At 38.9% G+C, this 19,375-nt stretch overlaps 1 protein-coding gene across 2 annotated transcripts in view; it reads right to left on the bottom strand.

Annotated features, from left to right (window-relative positions):
• Window positions 1-536: 536 nt before the first annotated feature.
• The window catches only part of tmem131l (transmembrane 131 like), an 85,894-nt gene continuing 67,055 nt past the window's right edge, over window positions 537-19,375 (bottom strand). The window contains exons 27-34 of one of the 2 annotated variants that reach the window (XM_028019100.1): window positions 5,780-5,937; window positions 5,504-5,713; window positions 5,316-5,388; window positions 4,028-4,125; window positions 3,788-3,917; window positions 2,960-3,012; window positions 2,697-2,830; window positions 537-1,068 (exon numbers count right to left, since the gene is read on the bottom strand). In XM_028019100.1, coding sequence (XP_027874901.1) covers window positions 766-1,068; window positions 2,697-2,830; window positions 2,960-3,012; window positions 3,788-3,917; window positions 4,028-4,125; window positions 5,316-5,388; window positions 5,504-5,713; window positions 5,780-5,937 — 1,159 coding nt within the window. In that variant the 3' untranslated portion in view covers window positions 537-765. The remainder of the gene's footprint in view (window positions 1,069-2,696; window positions 2,831-2,959; window positions 3,013-3,787; window positions 3,918-4,027; window positions 4,126-5,315; window positions 5,389-5,503; window positions 5,714-5,779; window positions 5,938-19,375) is intronic. The other variant, XM_028019101.1, reaches the window with a different exon arrangement.

Raw genomic sequence — 19,375 nt, 5'->3', positions numbered from 1 at the left:
AGCTGCTGCCGAGCACATAGATGCAGACACATAAAAAAAGGGTATACTAAATAATGGAACATGTCTCCCAGTCATTCTGAAAGCACTGGACTTGATGTTACTGGGTGGGTAGGAACTATCCTACCCACCTCTGCAAACTGTCTTCCTTTTAGATTGAATTCCTTGACTTCTCTGTGGAAAAGTGCACACAATGTACGAGTTCTTTGCATCCCGTTCCATTTTGGTTCAATTCTGAAGTTACCTCCAGTGCCCTGTTTCAGAAAGCAGAATAAGTGAAAATTTTGAAGTTCTGTGCATATCCTGGGTTTTCTGTTTCAGAAAGCTGTGTATCAGCTATCCGGAGTCAACTTACTACCGCAACTTACTCCGTGAACCATCCCTGCTCGGCAGCAGGATTGTTTGAACAAACCCTGAGTTTGTTCTATATTTTAGCTGAAACCTGGCACAAGGAAAGCGTTAGAAATGAAGTGTTCTTTTCTGTGGGAGCCGTTACATGTTGGAGAGTAAATATGGGGTAATTGAAATAAAGACCATTGTTCAAGTACAAAACCTTGCTTTTATTTTCTATGATCAAAACTGCAAATCTAGAAAAATATACAACAAACGTTTCACCTCTCACAACATTTAACATCTGAAAATTGGAAAAGAAAAGAAAAGTAATATTCACATTTTCCCCACTGTTGATAAAAGAACATTCATTTTTATTTCCTTTCTTTTATATTAGGCATTTGCAAGTATTAAGGTCTGCTGTTCTGGTTTTCGGATTCAGACATCTCCACAGTAGCCAGAGTCGTTGGAGAGCTGGGAGTTGGAGCTGCGGTTGGATGAAGAGTTCCATATGTCCAGGTTCATGTGCGGCCCAAACGGGTTGAAGCTAGAGTACTGGATGGGCCGGTAGGTTCCCTCTGGCTCCCGGGTGAATGGGGAGTGAGGAGGGGTTATGGGGGTAATGGGAGACATGGGGGACACTGGGACTGATCGCTCAGGTGGGAAGTGGGTATGAGGGGTCCAGATGGAGCCAAACAGACCGGACATGGGAGAGAGGCTGCGGGTCCCCGAGAAATATGGCTGTGAAGGTGAAAAGGAAAGACGTTAGACTTTTGGTTTTGGGCCATGGTAGATGAAAAAAAAAAAAAAGAAAGTAAATTTCCACAAAAAAAAAACCCCTGAAAATTTGAGATTAACCACAGAAATTTCTGTGTTTTTTCTTGGAAATTTCTGAGATTAATCTCAAAATTTCATTTTTTTCTGAGAAGTTGAAAACTGGAGTTTATCCAAACAAACTTTCTACTTTTTAAGCCCAGAAAGTTCAAAGGTTTTTTCTAGAAATTTTCTGAGATTTTTTTCCCAGAAGTGTGCTCCTTCTTTTCCTATCTACAATGGCCACTGTATCTTTATTCTAAAATATTTGTTTACAGAAGAAAAGCTATTGTGGAGTGAATTTAGACCTGCCACAATAAATTTTGCTGGACAATAAATTGTTCCAGAAGTTATTGCCATAAACGATATTGTTGTTTTGAGATCATTGCAAGAAAACATTCTAAATGATAACCTTAAATTCTAATGAATATTTAACACTAGAACTAGAAGACATTTTAAATATCCAAAATAAATAAACAAAACAAATAAAGTTAATTTTGAAGTCTTTAAAACAAAATTGTCCTTCAAAAATGGCTAGTAGCGACCAAAGCACCAAATTAAAGACTTTTATGATCCAGTTTTTGGTGAAAAGAGAAAAAAAACAGAAACGATAAATCATGCCAATGGAAATTATTGAGTTTGTTTTAATTTATTATTCCATTAATTGATTTATTGATTACTGTGACAGGCGTAGGAGTGATGAACAGGTGACAGAAGTATATAAAACTGGTATCATCTAAATTTAGCTCGACTTTTTTTTATTTTACTAGTCCTAGAACTAGTAAAATAAAATAAAAATTTAAATATTTTCCCAGGTTTTCTACACATTCTTTATGCAAAAATTCCAGACTTTACCAAAAAGTCCGAGTTTAAATCCTTTGTGTCCACTTTACAAACTAAAACTAAAGCTTCTCTATAGATTTTAAGTACATATTTGTATCATAAAACAGCTGAACTGCTTCCTTTAAGATAGTGGCTCTGGTTTGTCAGAATGGTTAAGAGAAATGTTTTTATGCACAGGAAGAAGCAGAGTGCTCCTTATTTCAAAACTAATGCAGAGGTTTTTACTACTGTCAGGACAACTTAAATATAGAAAGAAAGAAAAAAACAAAACCATACATATTTTGGTCAATTTTGAAATCATCATTCTTACTTATCAGGATTATGCATCCAGATTGAAAACATCTTGCTTTTACTGAATTAAGAGAACAATGCAAGACCATAAATGCAAAACAGAATCTGGACAAATAAATGTGCCGTCTTTGTTTGCTAAGATTATGTAACACATTTGACTTGATAACTATTTTTTAAGATCTTAACTTTCGGATCAGAGCTCGGAAAACTTTCTGAATCTGATATCTGGACAACTGACCTGCACAGCTTTAATTGTTTTGAGTCAAAATGGAAATCTGATTTATTATACAGTGTTATTAACTTGTCCAATTGTGAAAGTGTGTGATTCTTTGGTCTCAACAGGATTTGCAACATCACAATTTAATTTGCAGGGAATATTTATTTTTATTACAGCAGACACAAATGCACAAACAAGATGTCACCTTGCTGCCCACACATGCTGCTGAGTTCCAGGTGGAAGGAGATTCCTGAGGCTGCTCATTACTCCAGCTGCTCTGACTGCCATTGATGTTCTGCCCCCCCTGATGGGGGAAACCACTCTGAAAAGGTCCATTTCCTGGAAAATGATTCAAATAAACATGCTGAAGATCAAAACCATAAAAAACATATTTGAGTAGTTTGAAAACACTTAAGGAAGTTAAACAGGGGGATGAATGACTGGAATTCAGATATTAGGAGCTGATACCAGTGTAGCTGCAGGGACTGTTGCAATGACTGTTGGCACTGCTCCACGTGAAGCTGTAAAATAAGGAAACATTGAAGCAATTTTAATATTTACATAAAACTGTAATCACTGTACACAAAGCACATTATTCAGAAAACACAACCAAACTTTCTACATCAGTAACTAAAAACTTGTTCAACTCATCCATTAATATGCCTGTCACAATAACAAATTTTGCTGTATGATAAATTGTCCCAAAAATGATCATGGTAAATGATAATATTGTTCTTTACAAATCATTTTCAAGTAACTAAAAATTTACTTGCATATTGATAATGCAAGTTCCTTCTCTCAAGAAGTAATGAACTTTAATTTTGTGCTGAACACTCCACACTGGAACTGGAAGACATTTTAAATATCTAAAATACAACCCAACAACCAAAAACAATACATAAAAAGGAAATAAAAATCACACACAAGAAAAACCATAACTAAAATGAATGAAGTCTCTCTATAAACACAACTACCCTTCAAATAAATATGGTAGTAAATTAATCAATAGTTTAAAAAAAGGAGTATTGAAACAAACATTTTTTTGAAACAGACTGCTAAAGACAGGTACAAAATAGTGAGATCATAAAATTATTTTTTTCTTCTTCAAAGAAAAATAAAGCTTAAACACACACCTGCTTCCAAAACAATATGTTGGTATTTACAGCTCTGATGTAGCAAAATGTGAAAGAGTCTAATGAGTATGAATGCTTTTGCAAGGTGCTGTACTACTACATTATTTAAGGATAAAAGAAGATAAAAGTAGTTTATGCAGTCCTGAAGTTCTCCTTGTCCTACCCGTTGTACGATGCGGTGACAACTGGCTGAGGTATGTAGGGCAGAGCTTCGGTTGTGTTGTATCTGAACTCATTGGTTAGAGGGATGGATGGAGCTGACCATGTATCTTCAGGCACATAATGACCAGCTGCTGACCAAGGACGACATAAAAACTTCCATCAGCGATTAAAGAAAATGTCTCATGTGTTTCAATCCCAGTTATCAGAAGCCAAAGTGTCCACTTAGTGGTTCTGTCTTTACCTATATTCCTGTCTATTCTTGCAGCCACATCAGCAAAACTTGGGACAAAGCTTGAGGGAGCAGGGTCTGAGCTTTGGCACATCTCTTTATTATACAAGCTGTTTGTGGAAAAAAAAGTTGTTTAGTGGAAGCAGGTAATAAAATGGCATCTTCTTAATATATTCGTTGTTAGGCAGTTTCAAATTGTCCTCCATTAAATATTTATGGTATGTATTTAGCTTTGCTGTATTTAGAAATCCAAATACACGTTTCATATGTTTAAAGTTGTACAACAAAAAACGAATAAAAACACAGGATCCAATTAATTTCTCTTAGAAAGAAAATAACCTTAACAGAAATAGGGAGGGAAAAATAAAATAAAAAGAAAGTCTGGCATAACTTGACCTCCTCTTTATGCAAAGAAAAAGACAACAGAGATCTTTGTCACGGTGCAATAAAACTCAAATTTCTCATTCAGAGAGACAAATCATGGAACAAATAGATGCAGCTAAAAGAGATGCAAAAAATGCAAAAAGGAACAAATTTAAGACTTAAGGAATTATCATTCATCTAGACACTAGTTCCGTTTCCATTAACTATATAACTGTGCAATTTGACTTTTTGAAATAAAATTTGCTTAATGGAACACACATATTTAAAAAAACTCCTGATTTTTATTTTTTTTTTAAAAACTTTGGCACTAGAATGAGGTGGTTATTCAGTCGTATTGAAATTGGTTTATTACACAAAACACTTTTTTGCATGACATGAATCACATGATCAACAACTGGATGTTGTCACTGGCGCAAACCACGAAGAAGATAGCAGGAAGTAGTTGGAGGACCATGGCATGTCTTTTTAATGATTTATCGCATGAACAAATTGATTCACATGTAATTTTAATTTAATTTCTCATTTAACGGAAACATGGCAATAGTTTATGTATTTTGAACATTAGCGGAATGTTGATACAGATTTGCACAGGCTGGTGATGGAAACGCAGCTACTGACTTTTTTTTTATGCAATCGTATCTGACGTGCATTAAACTCAGCTTGAATGCAGAATGTTCCTAAATCTTTCAACAACGTTCCCTACCGCAGATGTTCATAGTTTTATAATTTTTGACCTCAAATTGACATTTGCTGAAAGAAGTGAGCCATGCTTCATCCAGTGAGATGCCTCCCTGCCATCCAATAATACCAATTACAAATTTAAGCTCTACAATTTTACACACTCTTGTTGCCTCTTTGAAACCTCCGTTTCCAGCAGGCAGTGTTTCTACTAAAATGTGTTTACTTGGTGAAATACCTTGAGGCCTTGTAGTTGTTATTCATGCTCTGGTAGCAGTCTGTTTCTGTAGGGTAGTTCTGCATCAAATCTCCTGACAAGAAAAATTACATTACTATATTAAAATCCTTGGCTTTTGAGGTTTTTATTATTGCTTCTAACAGATATAGCCACACTAAGGAAGAAGTTATGAATGCTTGTGTATTTACTTTTTCTATATGAGGTAGTGCAGGCGTGTGTTCGAGCACCGTGGTCCTTGTCTCCCTCCATGCTGCTTGCACTGCTCCAGCTGCCCCAGCTCCCCCTGCTGGCCCTCACGCTTCCCGACGAACTGCCAGAGTCTGAGCCAGACTCCGACAACCCCCCTGCACGGCGCTCTATTGCTCCACACCTTCTGCGACTCCGACTTGGACACACACCTGTCAGAAACAGAATAGTAAGTGGTGTTCTTATTTTGCGGTTCAGAGCATCACATGAATACCCACTGTTCTGTTTGAGTGGGTTTTCTGGCTTCAGCACTTCTGACTTTAAGCCGCTGCAGCCACGGTTCCTGGTACGGTTTTCGCTCATATTGTGATCCCTCGTTTTCAAATTAGGTTCCTTCTCCCTTTCTGGTACGTTTATAACATTGTGCTCAGGAGGACTACAGTGAAAAGAACAAAAATAAAACAGGGTTATTTTAATTTTTGGTTTTTACAAGACCTCTTTTTCGAATCAATCTAAATTATTTGCACAGCACTTTTCATGCAACTTTGTGAAAACCAAAGAAGCCCCACGGCCATGCATCAGCCCAGTCTCCAGAGGAGTTTAGCGGGGGGTGGGAGGGACATTGGCTTATTTTGGAGGTGCAGAGCTTTTACCTTAGTATAAATAGCTAAGTAAACCTTCATGTACCCTTTCAAATAAAATAACTATGTTCATTAATACAAAAGAAACAATAAGAATGTAAACAGTGACATGTCTAAAATGTTGAGTAATTACGCTCAACAATCGTTGGCTCAGAAATCTAAGAATCTAACGTTTCTAATGTCTGAAGTTTAGTTCTTTCAATGCAAAATCAATCTACTCAAGTAAGAGTAGCAATAATACTACTCAAGTACAAGAAAAAAGCACAGTGCAGTAAAACTACTCGTGCAAGTACCTCTTTCCCCCAAAACGTAGCTCAAGTAAATGTAACCAGTATGTAAATAGCCCTCGGTTAAGCTCCTTATTTGTTGTATTCACTTTTTTGTCGCTTGTTGCCTTTATTTCATCTTATTTTGTGTAGTATATGGTTGACTTCCGGTCTTTGATTTGATGCTTTTATTTTGATGAGAGAGCTTCTGCTGTTCATGTTGTGCAGCGGCAACTTGGCAACAGAAGGAACGGAAGATAAGTTGCAACAGTGTTATAAAAATGTATCTTGTTATTAGTGCCCCTTGATAGAGGCACAAGGTATGTTTACTTTGTGAATGAGGATATTTCTAATATTGATCAGTATCGAGTTGGAATTGTGAATTTGTCTTATTGTAATCAAATACGGTATAGTTTTTGAATCAGTTGATATTGTTAGTAGTGAACGTTATTTTCAGTTTTCAAATGTTACGGTTGTAAGAGCGTATTTTGTAGCTTACTATCTTTTGGTGTTTGCATTTGTGCTACAGTTCCTATGGTGAAATTCAGGATTTACTTCAATAAACCTCACTGTTCATCAGTAAAGCCAAAATTCTTTTTTTTTTTTTCTTTCGAAAAATATTTATTGTTACTGTAAACATTAAAAAAATTACATTATTTCAGTTATACAGAATTTTTCAAGAACTTACAAAATCATCAGTTCAGACTAAAAGAAGCTAAGAACAAGAATATAAAATACAAAATCTCTGTGGGTTAAAAGTTGGGCAGGACCGGGGTGACTCCTTCCAAAGTCCGGGGCCGTCCCGACCTTCCAGACAGCACTTGGTGCTCAGAGGGGAAACCTGCCCTGAAGCTCCTTCCCTCCTGCCTCACCCGGAGAGCCAGGCCGCCGCTGCTTGGACCTCTGCTCGTGGAGCGCTGGCTCCTTCGTCCACTGAGGCGCAGGCGATTCTTCTTGGTGGCTGTGTCCTTGGCGCGCCACCTGCAGCCCTTGATGTTGTTCTTTTTGCTGCGTATCAATGTCAGGACCGATGTTGATACCAATCGTGCGATATTTGTGGGCGTGATGGCGATTTCAAAAATGATTTGGGGTGAAAAATTCTCTTCATTTCTCACTCTAGCCGAGATCTAATGGCCCTGACTCTCACTCTAATTTTAGGAAAAATGAAAAACTTTGGGTCGCTTAGAGACAAATTGTGGACAAACCGTAATTGGTATCGACGAGCCGTCTTCACTTTCGAAGAGATCACAGACGTATCTACAAAATGAAATTTGAATGGCATTTCTACGTGAATTCGTGACGACACAGAGAATCCTCAAAAATAGGGTATTTGTAGGATTTTTCCCATTGACTTATAATGGGTTTTTTTTCGTAGTTTTTTGCAAATTATGTCACCATGTTAACCCCGAATTCCACCAAAAGTAATAGCTCCAATGGCGTGAATTTTCTGCACGTTTTGATACCTCATTTGTAGGTGTGCACGCAGCGGTATGAGCCGCATTAACGGTTACGGATGAAAAATAAAGAACTGGAAAATTTCGGAAGAAATTTAGCCGGGGCCTGCCAAGGCGCGCCCGTCGGTTTGGGCCCGGCGTTGTCACGCTACATATTAGCATCGATGCTAAAGAACCCTGCAACGTAATCAATGGCATGTGGAGAACCACAAGAACGTTAAGTGAGGCGGACGTGCACCATTCAGTACTATTTAAAATTTTGTCGAGGCTTTTATTTTGGAAGTTTTGTTAAACTTCATTTCAAAGGTCCAAACTAATCCCATGCGTAATAGTCCTTGGGTTAAAATAGTTATATAATGCTCAAAACACAAGTAGCTGATGTAAAAATATTCAAGGCTTTTATTTTGAAATTTTCAGTATGCCTCATTTTAAAGTTCCGAACTAATACCACGTGTAACAGTGCTTTGGATGAAAAAGTCAAAGAAAGCCAAAAAGAGCAATTACGTCATGTAAAAATATTCAAGGCTTTTATTTTGAAATTATTATTATGCTTCATTTTAAAGTTCCAAACTAATCCCATGTGTAACAGTGCTTTGGATGAAAAAGTCATACAAAGCCAAAAACAGCAATTACCTGATGTAAAAATATTCAAGGCTTTTATTTTGAAATTTTCATCAAGTTTAATTTTAAATTACCACACTAATCCCATGTGTAACAATTGCTGGGTTAAATCAGTTATATAAAGCTCAAAAGAGCAATTTTCTGATGTAAAAATATTCAAGGCTTTTATTTTGAAATTTTTGTTAAGCTTCATTTCAAAGGGCCAAACTAATACCACGTGTAACAGTGCTTTGGATGAAAAAGTCAAATAAAGCCAAAAAGAGTAATTACGTCATGTAAAAATATTCAAGGCTTTTATTTTGAAATTTTCAGTATGCTTCATTTCAAAGGGACAAACTAATACCATGTGTAACAGTGCTTTGGATGAAAAAGTCAAATAAAGCCAAAAAGAGCAATTACATGATGTAAAAATATTCAAGGCTTTTATTTTGAAATTTCAGTATGCTTCATTTCAAAGGGCCAAACTAATACCATGTGTAACAGTGCTTTAAAAATATTCAAGGCTTTTATTTTGGAATTTTTGTTAAACTTCATTTCAAAGGGCCAAACTAATCCCATGTATAACAGTCATTGGGTTAAATCAGTTATATATTGCTCAACAGAGCAAATATCTGATTTTAAAATATTCAAGGCTTTTATTTTGAAATTATTATTATGCTTCATTTTAAAGTTCCAAACTAATCCCATGTGTAACAGTTACTGAGTTAAATCAGTTATATACAGCCCATAGCAGCAAGTAGTTCTAAAGGCCAGTTCAGTCCTGATCTGTTTCAACTGAGGATAGATAGAACTACAGTGAGGCGTATTTGTAGTCCTAATCAGCAGCCAATAGCCTCTTGAGTTCCGTTGCTATGGTAAATAATGGTCTCAGCAGGGTGTGAGCTGTGAGTGACAGAGCCTGAGACAGCCTAGAAAATCCTGTCGCATGACTTTGCTCTGAAGCACCGTGACAGAAAACCGTACGGTCTAGATAAATTTCGAAAACATTTTACCGGAGCAGACATGTGTATCAATGTGAGGACCGATGTTGATACCAATCGTGCGATATTTGTGGGCGTGATGGCGATTTCAAAATTATTTTGGGGTCAAAAAACCTCTTCATTTCTCACTCTAGCCGAGATCTAAAGGCCCTGGCTCTCACTCTAATTTTCGGAAAAATGAGAAACTTTGGGTCGCTTAGAGACAAATTGTGGACAAACCGTAACTGGTATCGACGAGCCGTCTTCACTTTCGAAGAGATCACAGACGTATCTACAAAATGAAATTTGAATGGCATTTCTACGTGAATTCGTGACGACACAGAAAATCCTCAAAAATAGGGTATTTCTAGGATTTTTCCCATTGACTTATAATGGGTTTTTTTTGTAGTTTTTTGCGAATTATGTCGCCACGTTAAGCCCAAATCCCACCAAAAGTAATAGCTCCAATGGCGTGAATTTTCTGCACGTTTTGATACCTCATTTGTAGGTGTGCACGCAGCGGTATGAGCCGCATTAATGGTTACGGATGAAAAATAAAGAATTACTAGAAAATTTCGGAAGAAATTTAGCCGGGGCCTGCCAAGGCGTGCCCGTCGGTTTGGGCCCGGCGTTGTCACGCTAGAAATTAGCATCGATGCTAAAGAACGCTGCAACGTAATCAATAGCATGTGGAGAATCACAAGAACGTTAAGTAAGGTGGACGTGCACCATTCAGTATGATGTAAAATTTGTCAAGGCTTTTATTTTGGAATTTTTGTGAAACTTCATTTCAAAGGTCCAAACTAATCCCATGCGTAATAGTCATTGGGTTAAATCAGTTATATAATGCTGAAAACGCAAGTAGTTGATGTAAAAATATTCAAGGCTTTTATTTTGAAATTTTCAGTATGCTTCATTTCAAAGGGCCAAACTAATACCATGTGTAACAGTGCTTTGGATGAAAAAGTCAAATAAAGCCAAAAAGAGCAATTACGTCATGTAAAAATATTCAAGGCTTTTATTTTGAAATTTTCAGTATGCTTCATTTTAAAGTTCTGAACTAATACCACGTGTAAGAGTGCTTTGGATGAAAAAGTCAAATAAAGCCAAAAAGAGCAATTACGTCATGTAAAAATATTCAAGGCTTTTATTTTGAAATTTTCAGTATGCTCCATTTTAAAGTTCTGAACTAATACCACGTGTAACAGTGCTTTGGATGAAAAAATCAAATAAAGCCAAAAAGAGCAATTACATGATGTAAAAATATTCAAGGCTTTTATTTTGAAATTTTCAGTATGCTTCATTTCAAAGGGCCAAACTAATACCATGTGTAGCAATGCTTTGGATGAAAAAGTCAAATAAAGCCAAAAAGAGCAATTACATGATGTACAAATATTCAAGGCTTTTATTTTGAAATTTTCAGTATGCTTCATTTTAAAGTTCTGAGCTAATACCACGTGTAAGAGTGCTTTGGATGAAAAAGTCAAATAAAGCCAAAAAGAGCAATTACGTCATGTAAAAATATTCAAGGCTTTTATTTTGAAATTTTCAGTATGCTTTATTTCAAAGGGACAAACTAATACCATGTGTAACAGTGCTTTGGATGAAAAAGTCAAATAAAGCCAAAAAGAGCAATTACATGATGTAAAAATATTCAAGGCTTTTATTTTGAAATTTCTGTTAAGCTTCATTTCAGAGGGCCAAACTAATCCCATGTGTAACAGTTACTGAGTTAAATCAGTTATATACAGCCCATAGCAGCAATTAGTTCTAAAGGCCAGTTCAGTCCTGATCTGTTTCAACTGAGGGTTTCACTATAGATAGAACTACAGTGATGCGTATTTGTAGTACTAATCAGCAGCCAATAGCCTCTTGAGTTCCGTTGCTATGTTAAATAAGTTTCACACCAAGGTGTGAAGTGTCAGTGAAAGAGCCTGAGACAGCCTCAGAAAATCCTGTCGCATGACTTTGCTCTGAAGCACCGTGACAGAAAACCGTACGGTCTAGATAAATTTCGAAAACATTTTACCGGAGCAGACAGGCGTATCAATGTCAGGACCGATTTTGATACTAATCGTGCGATATTTGTGGGCGTGATGGCGATTTCAAAAATGATTTGGGCTGAAAAAGTTGTCTTGATCTCTCACTCTAATCAGCGAGAGAAGCACTCTAACTTTAGGAAAAATGAGAAACTTTGGGTCGCTTAGAGGCAAATTGTGGACAAACCGTAACTGGTATCGACGAGCCGTCTTCACTTTCGAAGAGATCACAGACGTATCTACAAAATGAAATTTGAATGGCATTTCTAGGTGAATTTGTGACGACACAGCAAATCCTCAAAAATAGGGTATTTCCAGGATTTTTCCCATTGACTTATAATGGGTTTTTTTTCATAGTTTTTTGCGAATTATGTCGCCACGTTAAGCCCAAATCCCACCAAAAATAATAGCTCCAATGGCGTGAATTTTCTGCACGTTTTGATACCTCATTTGTAGGTGTGCACCCAGCGGTATGAGCCGCATTAACGGTTACGGAAGAAAAATAAAGAATTATAATATTAAAGAGACACTTTGTTGGGTGTAGAGTAATAGGTTCCTGCCATTGCTTTGCATGGCAGGCCCCAATAATAATAAAGAGACGCTTGTTGGGTGTAGAGTAATAGGTTCCTGCCATTGCTTTGCATGGCAGGCCCCAATAATAATAAAGAGACGCTTCTCTCCGACAATAGTAATAGGTTCCTGCCATTGCTTTGCATGGCAGGCCCCAATAAAGAAACTTTTCTTGGGAGAATAGCAATAGGTTCCTGCCATTGCTTTGCATGGCTGGCCCCAACTAGAAAATTCCTGAAGAAATGTAACCGGGGCCTGCCAAAGTGTACCCGTCGGTTTGGACCCAGCGTTCTGATGCTAGAAATTAGCATCAATGCTAAAAAAAAGCCGCAATCATATGAGGACAATGACAAAAATGTTGACTAACATGTACTTGCACCGTTCAGTATGATAAAGTAAGTGTATCAGCTAAAATTAGCAAAAATGCTAATGTTAGCATCATTGCTGTCACTAGCATGTGGGACATAACTAGGATGTTCTCTATAATGGACTTACTCCATTCAGTATACTAAACATGGCTAATAAGTCAAATAAATAGCTAATAGCTTTTTTAAGCTAAAATGCTAATGCTAATGAACTGCCTTGCTGCGCAAGGCAGTTCCCTAACCTGGGAGAAAAAGATAATGCAGAATAATATTATTGCTGTGTATAAGGAGAGCAGTACTGACTTGCTTTGCAAGTCAGTACTGCTCTCCTTATGCATTGCTATGGGCAGGCCCCAATTATAATAATATTAAAGAAACCTTTCTTGGGAGAATAGCAATAGGTTCCTGCCATTCCTTTGCATGGCAGGCCCCAATGATTCAAACCCTCAAGTTAATTCTCAAACACCTCTTACAGAGATTTTCCAGCTAGCCCAAGCTATTCAAAATAGCATAGCCATAAACAAAATCCCAGTGCCAATGCTTACAGTTTTCAGTGGAGATCCAATTAGCTATATTGAAAGAAAGGCCTCTTTTATTTCACTCGTTGACTGCAAAGCCATATCATCTGCTGATAAGCTTCACCTCCTGAAGAGGTGTCACAGGCCCAGTAAAAACTGTTTCGAAGGAACATTTTACGATGAGGCATATAAGAATGCATGGCAAAGGCTTGACCAATGCTATGGTCAAGCCTTTGTTGTCCAAAGAGCTTTTAAAGACAAATTATCTAAATGGCCTAAAATAGGCTTAAAGGATGCAGAGGGTTTTCAGATTTCTGAAATGCATGTCTTCATGCCATGCCACATGTAAACGGCCTAGAGATACTAAATGACTGTGAGGAGAATCAAACATTGCTACAGAAAGTTGCAGATTGGCTACAAGCCTGTTGGAATACACAGGTCACAGATACACTAATGAATGGCAAGGATTTTTCCTCTTTCAGAGAATTTACACAGTTGAAGCAGAGACTGAATGCAACCCAATTACTTCACCATATGCTGTTCACTCGTGCACCTCATCCTATGAGAAAAGAACCACAATAGGCCTTAAATCAAACAGATCCACACAAGTTTTCACAACCCAAACCATGGTGCAAAACAGTAAGGAAAGAGTAGACAGCACATTAAAGATGCCCTGCTTGTTTTGCAAAGATGAATAACACCAGCTGTCAAAATGCACAAACTTCTCAAATAAGACCTTGGAGGAGAAGCGCACATATATTAAGGATAATAAACTGTGCTATGGATGCTTGAAAGTGGGACATAATGTTAAGGATTGTTACTATCGCAACACATGTGACATTTGTAAAGGAAGGCGTCCAACTTGTCTACATGATGAGAATTATAAAGCAAAGGAAAGACTTCTCGGCTCTATCAACACAGCTTCAAGCACTCCAGATGAGACCACACCAGCTACAGCTCTCAATGTTACAAAGGTTGGTCAGTCAAACAGCACATCAATGATTGTTCCTGTATCCACAGTTCAAAACCCATCTAAAGAGCAACAGCAGTACGTGACAGCACATTTGTCAGTAAAGGAGTGAGCAAACGGCTCCAAGCAGATGTTCAACCTGTAAAGCTAACTCTAACTACCATGCTTGGTGTCCACTCTACTGTTAAAAGTAACCGAGTATCAGGACTGTGTGTGAGAGGTTATGACTCAGATATTTGCATCAACCTCCCTTCCTCCTACACTAAAGACTTCATATCAGTAAATTATGACAATATACCCACCAGTGAGACCGCAAAAAATTGGCCCCATTTGACAGAAATTGCTGATAAGATCTCACCTCTCCTGAGCTGTGATGTGGGACTCCTTATCGGATTCAACTGTCCCACAACTTTAGCACCAAAAACAAGTTGTACTAGGAGAAGACTACAGGCCATATACAGTTCGCACAGACATTGGGTGGACCATTGTTGGAGGCTTCACATCATCACTCAGTGTAACAGTGTCAAGGTTGTGTCACAGTAAAAGAATTACCCCCTGTGACTCCCTTGGACTCCACATGGCTAACGTAAAAATAGAACATATTTTTACAGCAAGTAAAAATAACTTTTACGTGCTGTTGAAAGGGCTGTGCTGTTGTACAGCCCTTTCAACAGCACAGACACTGTTGAAAGGGCTGTACAGCTTGCACAAGACGCCACTGAAATATGCAAACAAGGAGGACTCCGTCTACACAAATTTATCTCAAATAGCATTGCTATTCTACAAAGCATCCCACAATCTGAATATGCAATAAACACAAAAACAAAAAAGTTGACATTTGAAGACATGCCACAGGAAAGGGCCCAAGCATTCAGTGGAACATTGAACATGACTGTTTTAGATTTGGCAAAACTTTAAAGGTACAACCATCAACACACCAAAGCATCTTGTCGACTGTTGCAGCCATCTATGATCCCCTTGGTTTCTTGGCACCATATCTGCTAAAAGGAAAAAAAAATCCTACAGGAGTTGTGCCAACAAGGTATTAATTGGGATGACCCTTTTCCAGAAGAACTGAAACCAAGGGGGGAGAGCTGGCAACATAATTTTATCAGCCTAAACAAGGTGAACATATCTCGCTGTTACTTTCCAGCTAGGTTTGGTGAGCCTAAAGAGATAGAACTACATCATTTCTCAGATGCAAGTACAACTGGTTATGGACAATGCACCTATTTAAGAGCCATAAACATTAAAGGCATAATTCATTGTTCACTAGTGATAGCCAAGGCCCGTGTTTCACCTATCAAGCCGACTACAATAACCAGGCTTGAGCTAACGCAGCAGTAGTCTCAGTCTCAGTAACATATCAAAAAATTAACTGCACTATGCTCAGGTGAAAGACTATGTTTGGACTGATTCAAAGGTAGTTTTGGGCTACATAAACAACGATGTCTGCCTTTTCCATACTTTTGTAACAAATAGAGTCCAAAGAATTCGCCAGAGTACAAGCCCTCAGCAATGGTTTTATGTGCCATCAGAGGAGGACCCAGTCGATGGTGCATCAAGGGGCAAACCTGTCACTGAGCATCTCTCATCTAACTGGTTCACTGGCCCCTCATTTCTCTGGAAAAGTGACCTTCCTACAACACAGAAAGTAGAGTTGGATTTGTCTATTTAAAATTCCTTTGTAAAACGTAAATGGCAAGTCCGCTAAGTGACCTGCTGTGCGTGGCAGTGCGCCACATGCACTGTTGCTTTGCATTGCGTCAGGAATATCGGTGGTCGGGGAAAATGACACAATAAACCAAAGAATCTGAAAAGGGGACGCAATGTTTGGATATTAATTGAAAACACTACAAGAGCAAGATAACAAGGTCCAAGGGAATCACATTTCACAGGTCAGTAAAAAAGCTTTTATTAAAAGTATAAAAAGTGGGGAGTAGGATAGTTATGCTGTAGCTTAACTTTGACAAAGTTAACGTAGCCTACCCATGCTGCGCAGTTCGGTGCGTTTCGGTTCAGTTAGCACAAAAATAAGGCGACCCAAACATCTACTTTGTGAGATTATCAGTTAAGCAGGTCTTTAAATTAGCTAATCAACCACCGCGAGTGTTCAGGCAATTACTTCTTAATGATCGCAAAATAAGCATCAAGCCTGATTCCTGTCTGGCTTAATGTTGTCTGTCGGTTGCCATAACAACGGATCTGCGTGACATTAGGCTGACAGAATGGTTTTAAGTTGTTCTCCTCGGTTTCTTTGTCCCTATAGTTCCCGAGGCGTCCCCAGGCCAGCCGAGAGACATAGTCCCTCCAGCGTGTCCTGGGTCTTCCCCGGGGCCTCCTCCCGGTGGGATGTGCCCAGAACACCTCACCAGGGAGGCGTCCAGGAGGCATCCTGACCAGATGCCCGAGCCACCTCAACTGGCTCCTCTCGACATGAAGAAGCAGCGGCTCTACTCCGAGTCCCTCTCGGATGACTGAGCTTCTCACCCTATCTCTAAGGGAGAGCCCAGACACCCTACGGAGAAAACCCATTTCGGCCCCTTGTATCCTGTACAAAAGTTTATCTCTATTGTTAGAGATAACCCCTTGTCCCAGTTGGCGGCTGTGCGATATGGGAGTATGTCACATACTGGAACACATTCTCGAATAAAATGCGAAATCTACATTTATAAAAGTGTTGATGGGAAAGTGATAGTGAAGGATGAGTTCCTGAGCTTCATTGTTACAAAAATGAGAACTTTGTCTCAGGAGGCTTTTATTAGCCTCAAACAATTTCTCCTCTGAGTAGATTGAGGCGTCAAAGTGCCAATTGTTTGAATTTTGCACAACCTCGATTCGTTGCATCAACCACAAAGACCCTCAAAAGGATGTTAACAACATAAAGGACCTTCTCAGGGTGCTTAACGAGTGTGCTGAAAACATTCCGAGATTTATTTTGCACTATCCGGATGTACTTCCACCAGTTGGTTTTAGCAACATGGATGCCTCTGCCCTACTCAGTAGGGTGGAGCAAGTGAGCCTGGACGTGTCTCGCCTAAGGAAGGCCTTGGAAACTCAGGCCACTGTGAATGAGAAGCTGGAAGCGGTAGCGACAGCTCTGGATCGCCGGATGACTGCAATCGAGAACTGTGTGACTTGCTTGGTCAAGCGCACTCGACCAGTGTAGTACGAGCGCATTGCGAGGAAGCGTCACAGGAGCTGAGGACATCTGCTCACCACTCGCAAGTCCAGCTTTGTTGGAAAACTAGACTGGTCAAATTTGACTGAGAAGGACCTGGATGTATATTTAGCTCAGTCTGACATTTTGCTGAGTAATATTGAGCTGCCAAAGAATGCTGTAGCATGTTGTGATATTAACTGTAAAGACCCATTACATGGTATAGAGTTGTGCAACTTGTATGAAAGTATTGTCAAGTCTCTTCGTGTCTCCAGTAGGGCATTGTATAACACTAAGCTGCACAAAGCAAAACCAGGATGGAATGAACATGTGAAGAAGCTTCATGCTGAGGCCAGGTGGGCCTTTATGGTTTGGGTTGAGGGAGGCAGACAGAAGCATGGTCTTCTTTTTGAGTACAACAGGCAAATGCAAATTTTAAATATGCCCTACATTAAATTAAAAAGAATGAGAATACAATGAAGTCTAATATGATTGCAAGAAAAATGTAAAACAACTGCACACATGATTTCTGGAAGGAAATAAAAGATATGAATAATTATAAAACAGGTCTGCCAATTAATATTGATGGCATAAATGGAGCAGAGAAAATTACTCTGATGTGGGAAAAGCATTATTATTTACAATTATTATGAACTATTTAACTGTGTAAAAAGCTCCCCGTTTATCATCAGTATTACTCATGATGAAGACGTGAAAGTTTCAGTTCAAGAAATGTATAATGCATTCATGAGCCTAAAGAACAATAACGCCTGTGATATGGATGAGATGTTTGCAGAGCATTTCGAATTTTCAGGCAGAAAACTCTTTCCTTTGCTTGCTCTGTGTTTTACTGGGTTTTTTAGTCGATGGCATTTTACCCGATTCACTTTTAGCTGATGCCAATTCTACGTGGTCACGTGCGTGGCCGTCTCACAAACACACGCTTCCCGTTAACTAAGTACAGCATAATGGCAGAACTGATACAATTTCTACACCTTGAAGCCTGTCTGCTACACAGTCTTAAGTTAGCTAAACAGATCAATATGCAATGTGTACTGTATCTGACATACACTAAAGATTTTATTTTAGCAGAAAAGGCTTTGGACTAAACTGTTACTCGTGTTAGCCACGCTAGCACCAAGTACAGCTAGTCAATCAACCATCGTTGTGTTCACCTCTTACAGATCAACCACCGCGAGTGTTGATCTGTAAGATCAACACTCGCAGTGTTCTGCCCTCGAGGACTGAAGTTTGAGGACTGAAGTTTGAGGCCTAGAGCAGTGGTCCCCAACCCCCTGGCCGCGGACCGGTACCGGTCCATGGACCAATTGGTACCGGGCCAGGGAAGAAACAATTAAATATTTTCGTTTTACGTATTATGTGAGTCTGGAGGAGCTTTTATTTTGAAAATCCTGTTACCGGACTCTCTCGGTTACATCTTGCGCGCCAGCATTGAGCCCACAAACAGCAAAATGAGTAAGAAACATATCAGATGTCTTTGGAAAGTTTCTTTGAGAGCGGAAAAGGCCCAGAGAAGAGACAGGAGAATGGATTTATCCCGGACCGGTAGGTGATTCCCACATTCCAAGCCCGCTCTGCATGATATGGTGACCGGCTCGTTAATGAGGGAATGAAGCCTTCAAACTGCTTCGCCACGTAGAGACCAAGCACCCTGTGCATAAGCAACACTTCGGGTGTCATTGTCTCTCATCACTCCCAGATGGAACCATCTTGTTGCAGAGAAATAAGCTCAGGGCTCCCATTAGTCGTTATCATAAGTAAAAATTTTCGCGAAAGTAAAATGTTCATTTTTGTGGCGCATCTGTATCTTATTTCGAAGGGATATGTAAACATTACCATAGCGACCCGAGTCAGAGTGTTAGGGCAGTGGTCGAGACGAGATGAGATTTGAATATGCCTGATTTTAGTTCGGGCATATTCAACACACCACTCACTGCAGGACGTTGTAAGATTGTCGTAAAGGGAAAATCGGGGCAAAAAAAAAAGGCTTTAGCTGGAACGCCAACATGCAGAAGCATTATCTGATGGTCCCGGGTCGCAGCAAAATTGCCAAGTCTTGACCGGTCCGCGGTAATAAAAAGGTTGGGGACCACTGCTGTACATCATTCACAACAAACATCAAATAGAACAAATATATTTCATAAAATTTTAAACAAATGGCTTCTACTGTGGTAATTATGTGAAATTAAATTAATTAAGATTTGCCTTTACCTTTACAGAGCTCTTTGGTTCCTCCTATCAGTCTGTAGCTTCTCATATTGAGGTCATCAAACCAAATGTCAGATCTACC

The sequence above is a fragment of the Xiphophorus couchianus genome, chromosome 5, assembly GCF_001444195.1.
Source record: "Xiphophorus couchianus chromosome 5, X_couchianus-1.0, whole genome shotgun sequence".
Taxonomy (NCBI): domain Eukaryota; kingdom Metazoa; phylum Chordata; class Actinopteri; order Cyprinodontiformes; family Poeciliidae; genus Xiphophorus; species Xiphophorus couchianus.
This window is presented reverse-complemented; position numbering and strand designations above follow the sequence as displayed.